General features: G+C 43.1%; 2 protein-coding genes across 2 annotated transcripts; one reads left to right on the top strand and one right to left on the bottom strand.

The window, feature by feature from the left end:
- Window positions 1-8,803: 8,803 nt before the first annotated feature.
- Window positions 8,804-10,144, bottom strand: MELLADRAFT_95513 (uncharacterized protein; the record flags this gene model as incomplete). The annotated part of the gene is made up of 4 exons (XM_007418011.1): window positions 8,804-9,411; window positions 9,468-9,850; window positions 9,909-10,022; window positions 10,113-10,144. 4 exons carry the CDS (start codon window positions 10,142-10,144, stop codon window positions 8,804-8,806), a joined length of 1,137 nt encoding a protein of 378 aa, XP_007418073.1.
- Window positions 10,145-12,190: 2,046 nt separating this feature from the next.
- On the top strand, window positions 12,191-15,290 carry MELLADRAFT_95512 (uncharacterized protein; the record flags this gene model as incomplete). The annotated part of the gene is made up of 7 exons (XM_007418010.1): window positions 12,191-12,404; window positions 12,462-12,647; window positions 12,724-12,777; window positions 12,865-12,962; window positions 13,064-14,338; window positions 14,413-15,114; window positions 15,177-15,290. 7 exons carry the CDS (start codon window positions 12,191-12,193, stop codon window positions 15,288-15,290), a joined length of 2,643 nt encoding a protein of 880 aa, XP_007418072.1.
- Window positions 15,291-15,549: the final 259 nt, after the last annotated feature.

Genomic DNA, 15,549 nt, shown 5'->3' with positions numbered 1-15,549 from the left:
TCCCCAGTTAAAGAGATTCAGGAATGGTTCTTTATCTGAATAGATTGAGGATCTAGTATCAGTCTTATGTGTGACTGATGCTTGATCGAAAGAAACCACAATACCTGAATAGATTAAGGATCTAGTATCAGTCTTATGCGTGACTGATGCTTGATCAAAAGAAACCACAATCTAAGAAAGGAGATTGAGAAAGGTTTCTGATAATGAGTTCGATAAGAGAAAAAGAACAACTAGATGTGTACAACACTTGTTCTAATATAGTAACAACTTGAACTCAATGATTACATAAGATGTTAGAAAAGAGAAACTCTTCTATAATGCATATAACAGTATGCGCGTCCTGCTCCTCAGCATGACGTCACTACGTGACGTTCAATTCAGTTTCCTTCAATATCTTCACGGAACTATCACTCATTTTTCAATCAAGAAGATAATGAAACAGTATCACATCATCTCTCAGCCTAACAAGAGGCCATGCACTGGAAGCTCCAGGACCAGTTGGGGATTGCCTTGTGTCCAATGCCTTTTCTTTGCTTCATCAACCTAGACTGTGACCCAAACTATCCATTTTCTTATTTACATCATATCTTTCAACCTTGCACACTTTGATGTCACCATTTATCCACACAATGGCTTGGTTTAGGTGAATTGATCAGATTTTGTGTCTCATTCTTTGATACTCATCAAGAAGAAAGAGAGGTGAAATTTGGAGGCAAAATCAATTGGATGAATGTATTGAAATTCTTATCCACCTGTTTGATCAAAATCTGAAATCATAAATCATGTAGAGGTGAGTCTCTTTTTGTCTCTTCAATTGAAAGTGTTTTACAACCTAGAGAAAGATAGAAATTTGTTTTGATTGATTTTGGGTTTTAGTCTTTTGTAAGTTTTGTGTATAGGATCAAGTATGTTTGGGGAGAAATACCAAGAATCGTCAAAATTATCAATCAAATCAAAAAACACAGCCTACCATACCTTTGTGCACATGGTAGAATAAATTATATACCCATTTTAAATTCATTTGAAGCAACTAAAATGATCTTTATATCCAAGTTAACCAAGTCCAACCTCACAGTCATTAAGGGCACGTTCACTTAAGCAATTTCTGGTGAGAAATCACATTCTGCAAAATTTAAAGTGTCTATTTGGTGGTGTGTGTTTCATTTTTGCATTAAAAATTTTACAGAATGTGATTTCTGGTCAGAAATTCCTTAAGGGCACGTTCACTTAAGCGCATTTTCGGAAAAATTCACATTCTTGGATGTCAAGAATTCGCATTCTGTGAAATGTGTTCGATATGTTATTTACAAGCATTCTGTAATGCGCAGAATGCTTGTAAAATGCGACTTTTCAGTCGATTTCCCACAATTCACTTTTATCGAATTTTTCCTCCTATAAATCACATTATCGACTCTTTCGTAAACCTCTATCGAAATCTACAAGGTACCTTCCACCGTACAGAACCTTTCAAATACCATCATTCACCACCTTCTTTGAAAACCATCACCGGTCTTATCATTCACCACCGTCTTCGAAAACCATCACCAGTCTTACTTCAAATCCAACCTTTTCCTTCATCTTCTGTCGACTACACTCTCGATTCAATATGCCTCGATCCGATTCTGATCCTGAAGAAATTGAAATTGAACCAGTGAAAAACTTAAGATTAAAAAACAAATCAAAAGACAAACAAAAACCAAAACCAACACCGAAACCAAAACCGAAACCGAACAAGTCAACTAAAGTCACTGATAAAAAGAAAGATAAAGTGAAAGATAAGAAGGCAGATGAAGTTGAAGCTGAAACTGAAGATAAAGGCGCCGCTGGTGACTCATGGGCTCATAAGGATACTCTCTATCTCATCGACAAAATCAAACATCAAATGGATCTCGGCCGAGGTAACAATGGTGGCCTCAAGACCGAGGCTTGGAAAGTTGTTTTAGAAAACTTCAACACCAAATTCAAAACCGACGCATCTTTGAGACGATTAAAAAATCATTTTCAAAGGGTAATTCTGATTTTATTCTTTCATTTCAGCTCGACTGACTCTCTTTATGTTTTTTTTATATGTACATAGTTGAAGAAGACTCTCAAGGCTTTCGACAAGATCATCGATTCTTCCGGCGCTCCTGGAACCAATACAATGACTGGTGAGGTCCATGCTGATAAGGACTGGTGGCTTAATTGGATTGAAAAGGTAAGCAAGTCCCTTTAAATTAACTTTAACATAGACAACTAGTTGATTCAGGTGATGGCTATCAATCATTACATAATAGGAAGGAAATGTTGATGCCAAACCAATTCGACACAGCGGTTTTCCCGCCTATGAAGCTGTACAAACGGTCGTGCCTGCGAAGAACCTTCGAGCCAACGGTAACGATGGATACGGAACTCAAAGTATTAAAAAGAAGGCAGTTGACTTATGTGATGATGACTATGAGGAAAACGAAGATGAGGAAAATGAAGACGAGGAAAATAATGGTAAGTTTGATGATTCTCATCTTCACCATTTGTATTTGCAAGGGGTATTGATGAAGGTTTGAATGAAGACCAACATCAATCTCGATCTCAGGAATCGGATTCGAATAAGGACAAAGACTCGGATCTTGATGCTATTGAACTTAGAGGGGCTCCACCTCCTTCACAGAAGAAGAGGAGGAACAACAGAACTGTAAGATACATTTTTCGATGTTTTTCTTTGATTCACTTTGTTCTATTTCTAATCTTTGTTATATTTCTAATCTTTCTTCTTCTTATAATCTTTCCTTCTTTCGATTCAACCCTCTCATCAAGTCTTGCTCTCGAAAAGACGGTCTCACAGCAGCTGAAGCTGCCCTCGACGACAGTGACACTGACGAGGACGACAGCCCAGAGACCCGCTTTGTCCGCAGCAAACGGAGCCTGATTGGACCCTCAGCTTCAACTTCAAAACGCTCTCGAACAACCGGACCGAAGCTCGTAGCTGAATCAATCAGAAACGCCGTTGACCGAGTTACAGGTATGGAAGATAGGAATGACAGCAACAAGTTGGCTATTGCTAAAATAAAAACTGAACAACACCCGATGCGACAGGAAGCTATGGCGATCTTCAACAAGGGATGCACCAACAACCTCAAACCTCAACACATCATTTTAGCAGCAAATGAATTGAAGAAAGATGACTCAGCATCCTTTTTCTACCACATGGATAAGAATTATCGTTGGGATTGGTTAAAGAGTGAAGCCAACATATTGGATCAGTATCAAGAGAAGGATGGAGATAATGAATGATATCTTCATCTTCATATATGATATTTTTTTGTTTCATACCTTTTATCTTTCATTTAACTATCTTACTTTGTCATTTCATCTTTTGTATCCTACAAAATAAAAACTACAGTATTCATATGTATCTTACAAATTATAAAGAATATACATTATAAAGTAATACACATATAATGATGATTTGATTCGAATTGAAATCTTGCTAAAATAATGAGCCTCAAAGTATTAAACCTGCCTACGCGCCGCTGGTGCATCAACAAAATCACGGAACATCCAATCAGCAAGGTGGTCCCTATGTTCAGATGCTTGAGTCCGCTGATTTGGGTTAGGTTCAACCCAATCTGGTTCACCATCATCGGCCATTCGCCTTTCCAAGCGCTCCTTCAACATGTATTCAGCAAAAAATTCATCCTCGCCCGATTCGATTTTGATGATATTGTGTAGGACACAGCACGCTACAACAATCATGACTTGTGTCTTATAAGGATAAGATGGCATCAAGGCCAGAATGGGAAATCTCATTTTTGAGACACCAAAAATCCGTTTGATGACGATTCGAAGTGCTGAATGTCGGTGGTTATAAAGTTCTTTTGCATTTTGTGGTGTCAAGTGAGAATTCCTCCACTCCTTGAGGTGATACCGCACCGATCGATAAGGGGTTAAAAAACCTGGTACGTTGGCATAACCAGCGTCGGCGAGATAGAACCAATCTGAGTTGAACAAACAGATCAATATCAAAGTATACAAAAGGAAAAGAAGAACAAAGATTTGTAAGTTTCTCACCTTCAGGAACTACAAATCTTCGTTCTTCAAGTGCTCAATGAAGAACCCGAGCATCCGCATGAGATCCTTCCAAACCGGCGTAAACAAATGTGAACATCATGTTGGTTGAACACCCGGCTAGAACGTTCTGGCTAAGATCCCCTTTGCGGTTTCAATGGGCTGGTTGTCGGTCGGCAGGAACAATACAAGGAATGTGGGTGCCATCGATGGCACCCACACATTTCTCAAAGTATGGGAAGAACCGTGGGTTATTCCTAATCTCCTTTGGACAAATCTCTCCTCCGGTAGGCTGGACGATATATATTGATTCGAGAGATGCTATGGCCCGGCAGACTTTGTTGAAATAACGGCTGATGGTGTGTCCAGAGCGTTGAAAGCGCTCTCCGGCGACTCGATTGGAGCCAGAGTTTCCAATGATATATAAAAAGATCATTATTTGCTCTTCCACCGTAACACTACGCTTGCAGTGGATGACAAGCTTGCCTTTAAGGGCTTTGATTAGTCCCTTAAAGGCAAGTTTGTCCATTCGACAAAGTTCTCGAAACCGAACATCACTGCCTTCGAGGATCTCATTTGTATATTGATTTCCTCGAAGCTTTGATGTTCGACATGGCTTTTTCTCGGTGGTTATTGAAGCAATGTAATCAATTCCGGCCTTGATGATAATCTTGAGAACTGCAATCGCGGGTCGAATGGATATAGAGGATGTGTCAGAGTCGGAATCGGAGGAACTCGACATGATGGGAACTTGGAAAAAGGGATGATTTGGATTATCAAAGGCTCATAACCTTTTTTTGTTCATTGCAACTCTCAAGACCGTTCTGGTTTTCAAAGATTCGAAAACCGTCCTTAATGATCATCAAATCAAACGCTTCATTACATCATTTTTCACGAATTCTGACAAAACGCGGATTTTGGGCTTTTTTACAAAAATCACTTTTCTACATGTAGAAAAGTGGTTGCTCGGAATGCGACTTCACGAAATCTGGCTTAAGTGAACACGACCTAAGTGAACGCGCCCTAACTCTTGATGATTTTTAAGAATTTCAATCATTTCATTTTTCATTAAAATTGATTTGTTTAAAGCTAAATTACCTCAAGGCCCACTCAAACACATTTCCCTGAGTATACTTGTGTGAATGATGTTAATAAAGCTGCAAAGTAGATCTTATGGAGTGTAACTCAGTTGAACAGGGCTAGACTTATTATTCATCCTCAGTTTGTCTTCTATTGCTCTTTTGCTCTTTTTGGTTTGATTTGGATTTGAATTGATTGTTGGTCTTTTGGTTTTGGTGGTTTGCCTCAGGCTGCTGATGCTACTAATATATAATTGTTTTTGCCTGCTGTAAAAGAAACAGTCAATTTTGGCTTGATTGTCTCTCCAATACATTGATCATGAGTTTGATATGTTCAGGATAACCTTGATTCATGTTGTAATTCTTGAAACTGATTCTCTTCTTTCATTTTCTTTTTTGTACACCCGGTTACACGAAAACCCGGTACACCCGGTTGACTTTTTGGCTGGAAGCTGTCAAGAGCTGTCACTAGATACACAAAGTGACCACCAAAAACGCAACTGGGTGTTTTTGAGTCGACCGGGTTTGGTTTGAACACGGCTAATATTCTTTTTTGTACAGACTGCACTCTGGGATAGCGGAATTCTATAAAAAGCCCTTTTTCATAATACAGCTGTTCAGGAAATTCGTGTCTTTTTCCTTTTTTTTTTTTTGCACATAAGGTTTGCCCTAAAATACAGCGTATACAGGGCTGTATCAGAGAACTCCGTCCGAGAACTCCGTGATTCTTCGACCATCCATGATCGATCACTCCTCCCACACCATCCAGATCCGTATCCTACGGTCTACCCTTTCATCAATACCCTTTCGTCAATCATCTCTTCAACCCGGTGCTTCGACCGGTCCTTCAGTGTGTTCACCATCCCTTCCATATATCGAAAGGCCTCCAGTATCAAGCACCAACTGTTCCTTCTGTCAAACCACCATCATTCCGGACATCTGTCAGTTGTTCTTTGCCTATTCGTCATTTCTTCTTTCTGGTCGCTATCCTTCCCCAACTTCGACTGATTCATTTCTGCATTTGTTAGGTTTCCGAGATGCGAACACCACGAGTCCGACCGGGAAAGTACGATGCCGGCATCAAGGTACTGGCCATCCAGTACCTTCGCGAAGGTATGACCAAACGTGAGGTCAAAGCGATGCTGCGATCTCCTGTCAGTTTGCGTACCCTCTCGCGATGGGAATCTCTATACCGGAACACATTCTCAGTTGTACGAAATCCGGCCGAATATGACACACTTGGTCGCAATACGAGGTTGGATGACGACCATCGTGATTTCATGCTTACGCTGGTTGATGAGAACCCCACGATGTATCTGGACGAAATTCGCTTCGCTGTATATCGAGAATTTGGCAAATGGGTCTCCCTTCAAACCATCGCCGAAGACTTGAAAACCCGTTTGTCATTAACCTTGAAGAAAACCCGCACGGTCCACCCGAACCAAAGCGCCGACCAGCGCGCTCGATATCTACATGCCGTGGGTGGTTTGCGTCCTGAAATGATGGTCTTTTTGGGTACATTGATTTCTGTCCTTTTGGGTGAGCTGAAAGCGTCAAACTGATAATATAACCCTAGATGAATGCGCCATTCAGGAGAGGGCTCTGCGCAGAGAAAACGGTTGGGCTGCTAAAGGGCACCGCACAAAAAGAATGCCCTGGAGCCGCGGTGGCAAACGTTATTCTCTGCTACCCGCTATCTTCAAAGGGGGTGTGTTGGCAATGGCGTGCCAAGTTGGAAGCTTTGATCGCAAAGATTTTGAAGGTTTTCTCAAACATCAACTGGTAAGTCTGATTTCTATTTGCTTATGTATTTCTTCTTCATCGTCTCTGACCACCTCGGTGGTAGTTTCCTCTTATGAATCCATACCCGCAGGCAAACTCCGTCTTGATTATGGATAATGCACGCATCCACCATGGAGGACGAATTGCTGAATTGGCCGAGGAAAGGGGTATTCGGATTATGTACTTACCTCCCTACTCTCCAGATTTTAACCCGATAGAGAAGGCCTTCAGCGTCCTAAAATCAGCTTTCCGTCGAACACAAATTCTTGGCCGCACCGCGTTAGAAGAAAAGATTGATATCATCATGAATGTGACTTGGAACACTTTCACAGGAGGTCTCATGCATAAGTTATATGCGGTCTGTGGGTATTGGATATAGTGACTTCCAAACTTGTCCACTCAGTGTTTTTACGACTTGTCTCTCAATGTTCTGCTTGTGTGAAGATGTTGTACATCTTTTTGTGTGCTTTTTTTTGTTTTTTCGGATGTTCAGATGGATGGTTTACGGCGCAAGGAAAACCACTTCCAAATGATAATTCAAAGTTTCCATGTGGTGCCTTTATTTTCCATCGGTTCTAAACTCGCTTGGATGGTGCACAGCCTGTGCAAACACGAGAGCAAAATTGGCTTATCCATTTTTCCAATGGATAAGCTGGTTGATTGTAGAATGGAGATTGATCCTAGCTGAAGTTGATCCTACTTCAGCTAGGATCAAACATAAATTTTTATAAGGTCAGAAATGGTCATTCCAAGATCGGCTTCACCGTACAGCTTCAACTTGAAGATGTACGGTAGGTTGCTTCATTGAAATTTTCAAGTGAAAGTTCATGATGTCTCTGACTTTCAAAATGGGCGGGTGATCAATGCATATCTAGTATTGCATAAGCTATAGACTAACACAAACTATCTAAACACAAGATCATGTTGCACAGAGTGGGGATGACAAACAAGAACAAAGAATTTTTCTTTCAGACTTAGAAAACATGGATATCACAATTTTTCACTATCAAGAAAAGAATCATACGGATTCTTTGGGCATACTTTTGAGAAATCGAGTGAGATATGATGATCATTAATCTTTCTTTTTGATTTGTTCAAGGAATTTGGGCACAGCCTTCCATAAGTCTTCCGCATGAGCAAAAGGTATGCCCATTGAACGCAAAGCGACAATGGTGTACGTTTCGCGGTCAAGCAAACGACGGAAATCATTGATGCCTTCTTTGTCTAACGCATCGCGAGTCTTCTTCAATCCTTCGTGGATTCCAGCGAATTCCAAAAATTCTTCAAAGGAAGGTTGAACGTGAGCCGGGGGAGGGGATAAACAAGGCTGAACATTAACTGAAGGTGAAACGTTGGACAATGGAACTTGAGGCCCCATGATCGCCATGTTCGGAGTGGAGAGCGGGGTGCCACCAGGTAAGGAAGGACTCGGAACTTGGCCATAGTAATTATGGTGGATAATGGTACCTCCAGATGGCGAAGCAGCCATCTGGTGACCTCGAGAGCGTCGATCGGGTAAGCCAAGGAGTTTAGCTTTCTCCTCTTCGTAGTCAGAAGCATTGACCCATTTGAAGCCAGGACGATCCATGGGTGGATTCACTTCGTCAACTCCACAGACGCCAGCAGCCTGCAAAAAAACAATTGTTCATCAATGTCCAAGATTTATGAGAACACCCTTGAACAAAACCTTGACTCACCCAGTCGTCTGCCCAATGACGGATGCGAGCAGTATTTAGAAGTAATACTTGCTCCGGCTGCTTGGGATTGACTACCGTAGCCACGTTTTCGCCTGACTTGAAAGCCTTTTCAAATTGTGACATCAAAGTCTTGTAATTTTTCTCCGCCGCGCTAAGGATATCAGACTGAAAGATAATGTTAGTATAGAGTAGTTAAGCGGGTTAAGAGAGACTACTCACCCCGGCGGACTCAGAATCTTCCGCTTCAGACAATGAAGGGAATCCCTTGATCTTGCGGCGCACACATCGAGTTACTTCTTCGTTGTTTTTGGGGTTAGGGTGAGTGATCTTGAAACCCATGTGCGCATCGGCGGGCGCAGCAAGGACAGCAACGATCAATCGACTGAAACTGTTGTCATCGGTGATATAACCGCCGTACGACTTGTGGTTGCGATCGGTACCCTTGATGAAAGCATGAATAGCCAAGTGACCTGTCTCGTGAGCCGCGACAAGAGCTTTGGATATCCCAGCAAGACGTAAGTTACACGCGTTGAAGATCTTTTCACGATAGTCATCCCAGCTGAAAGAGCCGACTGGTAATGTATGTATCACAGGTACAATAGGTCTGAAGTTTTTCCATTGGGGTCGAGAAGGCTTTGGGGGCGCCTTTTTGGCGGAGCGGGTGCGCTTTCTGCTTTGGCTGGGAACATTCTCAGGTTCGGCGTCTATGAGTTGATAAACATTGAAGGTTGTTTCGAATTGGCGAGTTACAAGTCCACCCGAAAGGGCAGGAGCTACTTTTGGGTCATCAAAAAGATCGTGAGGCAGTTCTACAAAAGTGATGTTGGTGAGCATGTACACCAACTACTGAATGGAACAGACTTACCATCATCATCATCAATCACCGCCACAAGCCCCGTGGTAGGGGTATTCAATCGATCAATAGTTGAGCGGTTGGCCGTCTTGCTACTACTTAACCCAATCATGCTGGAGTCATCTACGATCGGCGGGTTGAATACAGTGCTGGCAGGGTTTGAAAAGGCAGCGTGATTGTCGTTAAGCGGGGTGTTACCAAAAATCGACGGTTGTCCACCGAGAAGACCGTGAGCTTGACGTGAGAAATCTGACACGCTGTGAGTCCATTCAAGACTGGAGTTGGAGTCGATGGGGGTCAAAGTTGCGTGTTGTTTGACTGGAGAGCCGTAACCATACAAATTGGGTAAGGCGTGAGACGCAGTCTGCTTAGTTGGGCTGAGATTGGTTCGCAATCTATGAAACAAAACCGTCAAATGATATCTGTACTCATGTGACACTTCAGCAAACTCACCTTTGTTGATTTTGCATATCAGCCAACCCTGGCATGTAATTGTGAGTTTGGGTGAGGCGAGGGGAGGTGCAAATTGGTCCGGTTGGGCTGATAGGCCTACGAGTTCCATTATGACTGAAGTGTTGTCAAATAAGATGTCAAGACCAAAGAAAAAAACAAAGTTAATCGCGCAAAGATGAATCATGAAGGGGGAAAAGGACTGACAGTGGCACATTTTGGTGGGTACGATGGGCCATGTTGGACTGTGTGAACAAATAACGCAACAAATGATTTTCGATTTGATTGGAGATGAAATTTCTGTTCTGGTTTTGAATCGGCATGAACGAATGGGGTGATTTAAAGCCTACGCCATGGCTGAGGTCCGTAGAGATCAGATAAAGCTGAGCCATGGAGTATCGTTCATTAGCATCCGGATCAGCTGATCGCGAGGTGTTCTGTCACTGTTTGAACCTTTGAAACGATGGTGAACCACGAGAGATCGGGTGGATGTGGAAGGCTGGTGAACCAGGTAAGGACGTATTTTGTTCCGGAGGCTAAACCGGAGTGATGGTGAACAAGCCAGGAACTAAGCAAGCGTGATCAGGCGTGTTCAATAGATTTTTATAGATACTGGAGGCCTTTCGATGTATTGAAGGGTCGGTGACGTTGGATTGGTTTTGATTGATACTGGAGGCCTTTCGATATATGGAAGGGATGGTGAACACACTGAAGGACCGGTCGAAGCACCGGGTTGAAGAGATGATTGACGAAAGGGTATTGATGAAAGGGTAGACCGTAGGATACGGATCTGGATGGTGTGGGAGGAGTGATTGATCATGGATGGTCGAAGAATCACGGAGTTCTCTGATACAGCCCTGTATACGCTGTATTTTAGGGCAAACCTTATGTGCAAAAAAAAAAAAAAAAGGAAAAAGACACGAATTTCCTGAACAGCTGTATAATCTTTGGTCACTTTGATATTTTTCACAAGAAGTTTTGAATGGTCTCTTATTGAAGCATAGTACGCTATAGTACGACTTTACTTTCTTTGATATTTGTTTCATTTTCTCTTCACATTTTATTTTGTGATTTGTAGAAGCTTATCACCCTATTCACAAAAATCTAATTGTAATTTATTTATGATGGGATGCTCATGATGTCCATATGAACATGTTAACTTTCTACTTCCAATATTTTGAATAAACTACATGAGGGTCACGACTCACCAGTCCCCAATACGGGCATGCCCGCCTTTTCCTCTAGTATTCAAAAGAAGAGGGAGTCTTGCTTTCTTTCTTGATTTGTTTATTTATTCAATTGCAACTACATAGGTAATACATAGAAATCGAAAGAGAGTTTGATATGGTATGAATACATAAATCTTCACATGGAAACTTTCCATCGCGCTCATCAATCATCCTTTCCCTGTCAATAGAGATAAGTAAGTTCAGAAGGGTCGATGAACAGAAAGGAACAGAACACAGAAAAGTTGATCTCTTGATGGACAATGACAGCATGACAGAGCATGACTGATTCTTTTGTTCAAGCGTACAACAATAGCCTTCGAATCCATTTGAATTTGTGAATTACTCCTTTTCCTCTTTCCCACTTAGAGCTTTTCTAGGATTGTTCTCATTCAGCATCATCCGGCCGGCAAACTTCAAACTTGCTTTCAGTAACTACTCACTATCTTGGAGCTTGAGGTTAACCGCATACACCCAGATAGAAACCTTTTCGGTCGTTACCCTTCGGAGACTGCAAGGTAGCTCGTAGACCTTGCCCACCGGCGTGAGTCTCAATTTCTCTCTCGCTTATTCTACGCAAAATCCTTGGTCTCGGTTTCAAGGCAAAGTGAATTGTATCTTGTGTCTGACTATCGCTATTCATTACCCATCGATATACCACCTCAGGAATCTGTGGTAGCTGCTTGGTCAATTGTTATCAAATTCATTTACGGCTCTGTGTTCCATCACCAGTCACCTTGATTCATCGTCCGAACCCTCGCCGAATAATTTCAATCCTTGCCTTCTGCCTCTTTGAGGACCCTTCCGTCTTTGCTGCTTCTGGTTTCTGCCATTTTTCTTTCAACCAGGCTTGTCGTGCTGACCAAGTCAATCCAGACAAGAGGTGTAGTACGGATTCTGACTCGAACCAGGCCATCACTTCTCATCACAGTAGGCTGGAGGCTCTCACAAAATATCCCTGCAGCAGGCGTCGGGTCTAAATTATCAACGATCCTCCTTTACACCAAATCCGCTGGCGACCTTCAATATTCACATCCAACTTCCTTTACTGTCCAGATCATGTACAACACGTCACCGCCGGTGTTTGAGGAGGACGCTCGGTCCATGTCCACTTCTCCCTCTTCCGCTTCGTCAAATCCAACCAATCAGGATACACCGTCTAGGACAGCAAGTTTGATCAACTCTCCCCCGTGCCCGCGTCTCTGGTCTGAAAAAGAAGTCAAGAATTGGTTACAAGCTATGGGATTCTCCGAAGTCGCATCTGTCTCCGAAGGTGTCGCATTCTGATCTAACTTCATGCTCGATCACTCATTGTACTAACGTCTTCGAGTATGCTTTCTTTTCGCAGAGAACGGGATTGATGGGACTGTACTTGTGAATCTCGATTCAGAAAGTTTGAGGGACCTTGGAATGGCCAAAGTTGGCCGAAGATTGAAACTCATCAGACTCATTAATGAGCTCACTTCTGGAACTACCCTTTCCATGCTGACTCAAGAGGAAGTCATTAAACCAAATTGTTTGTTCATCTCACACCCTCAGATCCATAATCAGATTCTTTCCACAGAACTGAATCGCAAGTGAATCTTTTTCAGCCCTCGGGAAAGTCGATCTTGAAAGCCACGTGCTCAGCACATTCAACAATCAAGGTACGTCGCCATTCCATCCGGTTCGATTTTAGTTTGTCGTTGGGTTTGCGGCTCACCGATTGGCCTTGACGTCAACATCCCTCTCAGACGAACGAATAAGTCACCTGGAAGAAGAACTATGGGAGTTAAGAGCCTTTACTCGAATTCTACGAGAGCGTTCCAGCAGTATTGCAAGCTTCAACTCAGTAAGCCTTCCATTCAAACCAGCTCAATTTGGTATCAAAAAGTGTTGCTGAAGAACACTTTGATTGCTTTGCAGAGTTGGGCTACTCATACTTCGTGCAAGGAGCAGGATGCGGCGAGTATCTTACAAGCGAGCCCGGCTGGGACTCCCAAGCTACCCAGCATCCCTGGGCACTGGACCGCACACAAGAACGAGTTACCTCCGGTCCTCCTTTTTCAACCTTCCCCCGACATGGTGGGCCAGAAACACGACACCTCACACAATGAATTTGATTTATGCTCGCCCAACTGCTTGGTACCCAAGTCTGGGCGCCGAAGATCCAGCTCAGATCCTAGCCTGATTGAGAAGGATCAGAATGCTCTTGACAACAATATTTTGACTGCCAATCCGAGCCCAACTTCTCTGTCCAGTCACAATAGTTTGACCCCGAAGAGTTATCAATTTCCTCACAATACTCAAAACCCTTCTTCGACAAACCTTTCTTCAGCAACCAAAAATCCCTGGTCTCGAAACCCTCCAACAAGCGCGACTTCTAGCGCCACCACAAATTCAAACCGGCAATCGACCTATGGCCTCCTGGAGCTTCGGCGCAAGTTTTCATATTCGAAACTTGAGGGAGCTTCGATGAGTAGCACTAATCTGATGGCCTCTACTCCCAAGGCTACGACTGCTCTGGGCGCTCCTCAGTCTGGTCTTATGATAGCCAGAAAGCCATATTTGCTCACTCGACCTGCTCGATCGCCTATGCTTAGTACATCTACGTTGCCTTCTGTTAGCGACATGAACATGACAGAAGACCTGCGATACTCAACAGAGGCGAGATCCAGAGCACACGACAAATTATCTGGAATGAATAGATCTGCCTCGACCTCCAACCTGCGTACAACTCCAAGCGTAGCAGAACCAGTTCCCTCCCTCAACTCGGAGACCAGTATACGGGTCAAATCCAACAATGAGGAGACAGTCATTGAGGTTCTCATCAACCACTTGTCATCCTTTTATCTCGATGATCCTTACGCTTGGTCTAAGCACGTTTTGATTGTGCGTAAAAAAGGTACCACTTTTACCGAAAATAGCTTGAGCTACGGTCAAATACCACTCAAAGTTTACCGATCATTCAAGTCACGCGAGGGCGTAGATTTCGCTATCCGCTCGATCGAGGAACTTCCGTCTCCTTTGAGGTCTATCAAAGCTTGTCGGAAACGTGACAACAGGTCCATCTCCACAGATGAATTTATTGCTGGGGATACAGGTGAAGGATACGAGACTTCGGACGGCCATCCGCTTCCGTACGGCCTTGCCATCTGTGGTTATCAGTCCGATCTTGATGATGAAATCGGTATAAAGCCCGGTCAGACATTCATCATCAGGGACCACGTCAGTCAATTTTGTTACCATTCTTTCTTCAGATCAGGGGTGGAGGAGTACTAAATTGTCTTTTTCCATATCAGTCCAAGACTCGATATTTGATCGAGAAAGATGCTAGCTCAATGACTTCGACTTCGCCACTCTCTGTTCTCACCTCCTCAGCTTCATCAATTACATCGACCTCTCCATCTCCGACTCGCACATTCAATAACAATACTGACAGTATTGGCTGGGTTCCTAAAAATTGCATCCTAGAGACCAATCGCTCGATCTGTTCTTTCGCGCCGAACGGTGTCACCTCACTGAAAAATCTCATATCTAATCCAATCGATACCATGGAAGATATTTTTGACAAGAGCAAGTTGACAACTGCCAAGATCTGTTTAATCTCATATCAATCACTTTCTCATCATTGGTCCGGAGAGCTGCTTCATCTAAGACAGGGCGAAGTTCTACGGGCGTTCAATTTCAAAACCCACTCACACTGGACTTACTGTTTGAGAGAGTCGACGGGAGAGCGAGGCTGGTGTCCTAATTGGATCCTTAGCCCTAACCTTCAAGTTTTCACCCAAGGTGCCATCAAGTTGCGAAACTACCTGCACAATCAGCAAGTCAATCTTGGCTCGTCCCAATCATCATTGGGTAACGACGGTAGCAAGAGCCCACACGGCTCACTCAGATCTGCCTCCTTGCATAGCCCTCGTCCTCAACCCATTGCAGTAACACGATTGGCGGGACGGGGACAGCAATCTAACGAGGAGGTAACCAGCTCATTGGGATCGGCAGTGAGCCTTGAACGCTCCGCCACGGACGGCGCGCGCCGCTCACTTCATTTCTCACCTCGTAGTCGTCGAGCTCATATCAATCCCGTTTAATTATACCTGCTATTTATCAACCATCCAAACGCCAGTACAACCTAGCACTAAAATATATACACTTCCCTGCATTCATCGCGCTCTAGGATTTCTGCTTTATGATATCCTTTCTTCTCTATCTCATTTCTACTGGTAAAGTTTCCTTTGCAAGCAAGTCGCCTTTTCCTTTCAAAAACATCGGGGTATCCCCGAAATCATCTCGTTATCCCTACATCATGCTTCTATTCAGCTTGTTGCACTCTATCCTGTCACCCAATTTAATATTTTCTCTGTCAATAGCAACTTGCATATACATCGTCCTGCATACTAAGTTTCCTTCATACTATTTCTTTTGTTTGATACTGT

This window comes from Melampsora larici-populina (genome assembly GCF_000204055.1).
Source record: "Melampsora larici-populina 98AG31 unplaced genomic scaffold MELLAscaffold_82, whole genome shotgun sequence".
Classification (NCBI taxonomy): Eukaryota; Fungi; Basidiomycota; class Pucciniomycetes; order Pucciniales; family Melampsoraceae; genus Melampsora; species Melampsora laricis-populina.
The sequence above is the reverse complement of the archived record's forward strand: the minus strand, read 5'-3'. Positions and strand labels throughout refer to the sequence as shown.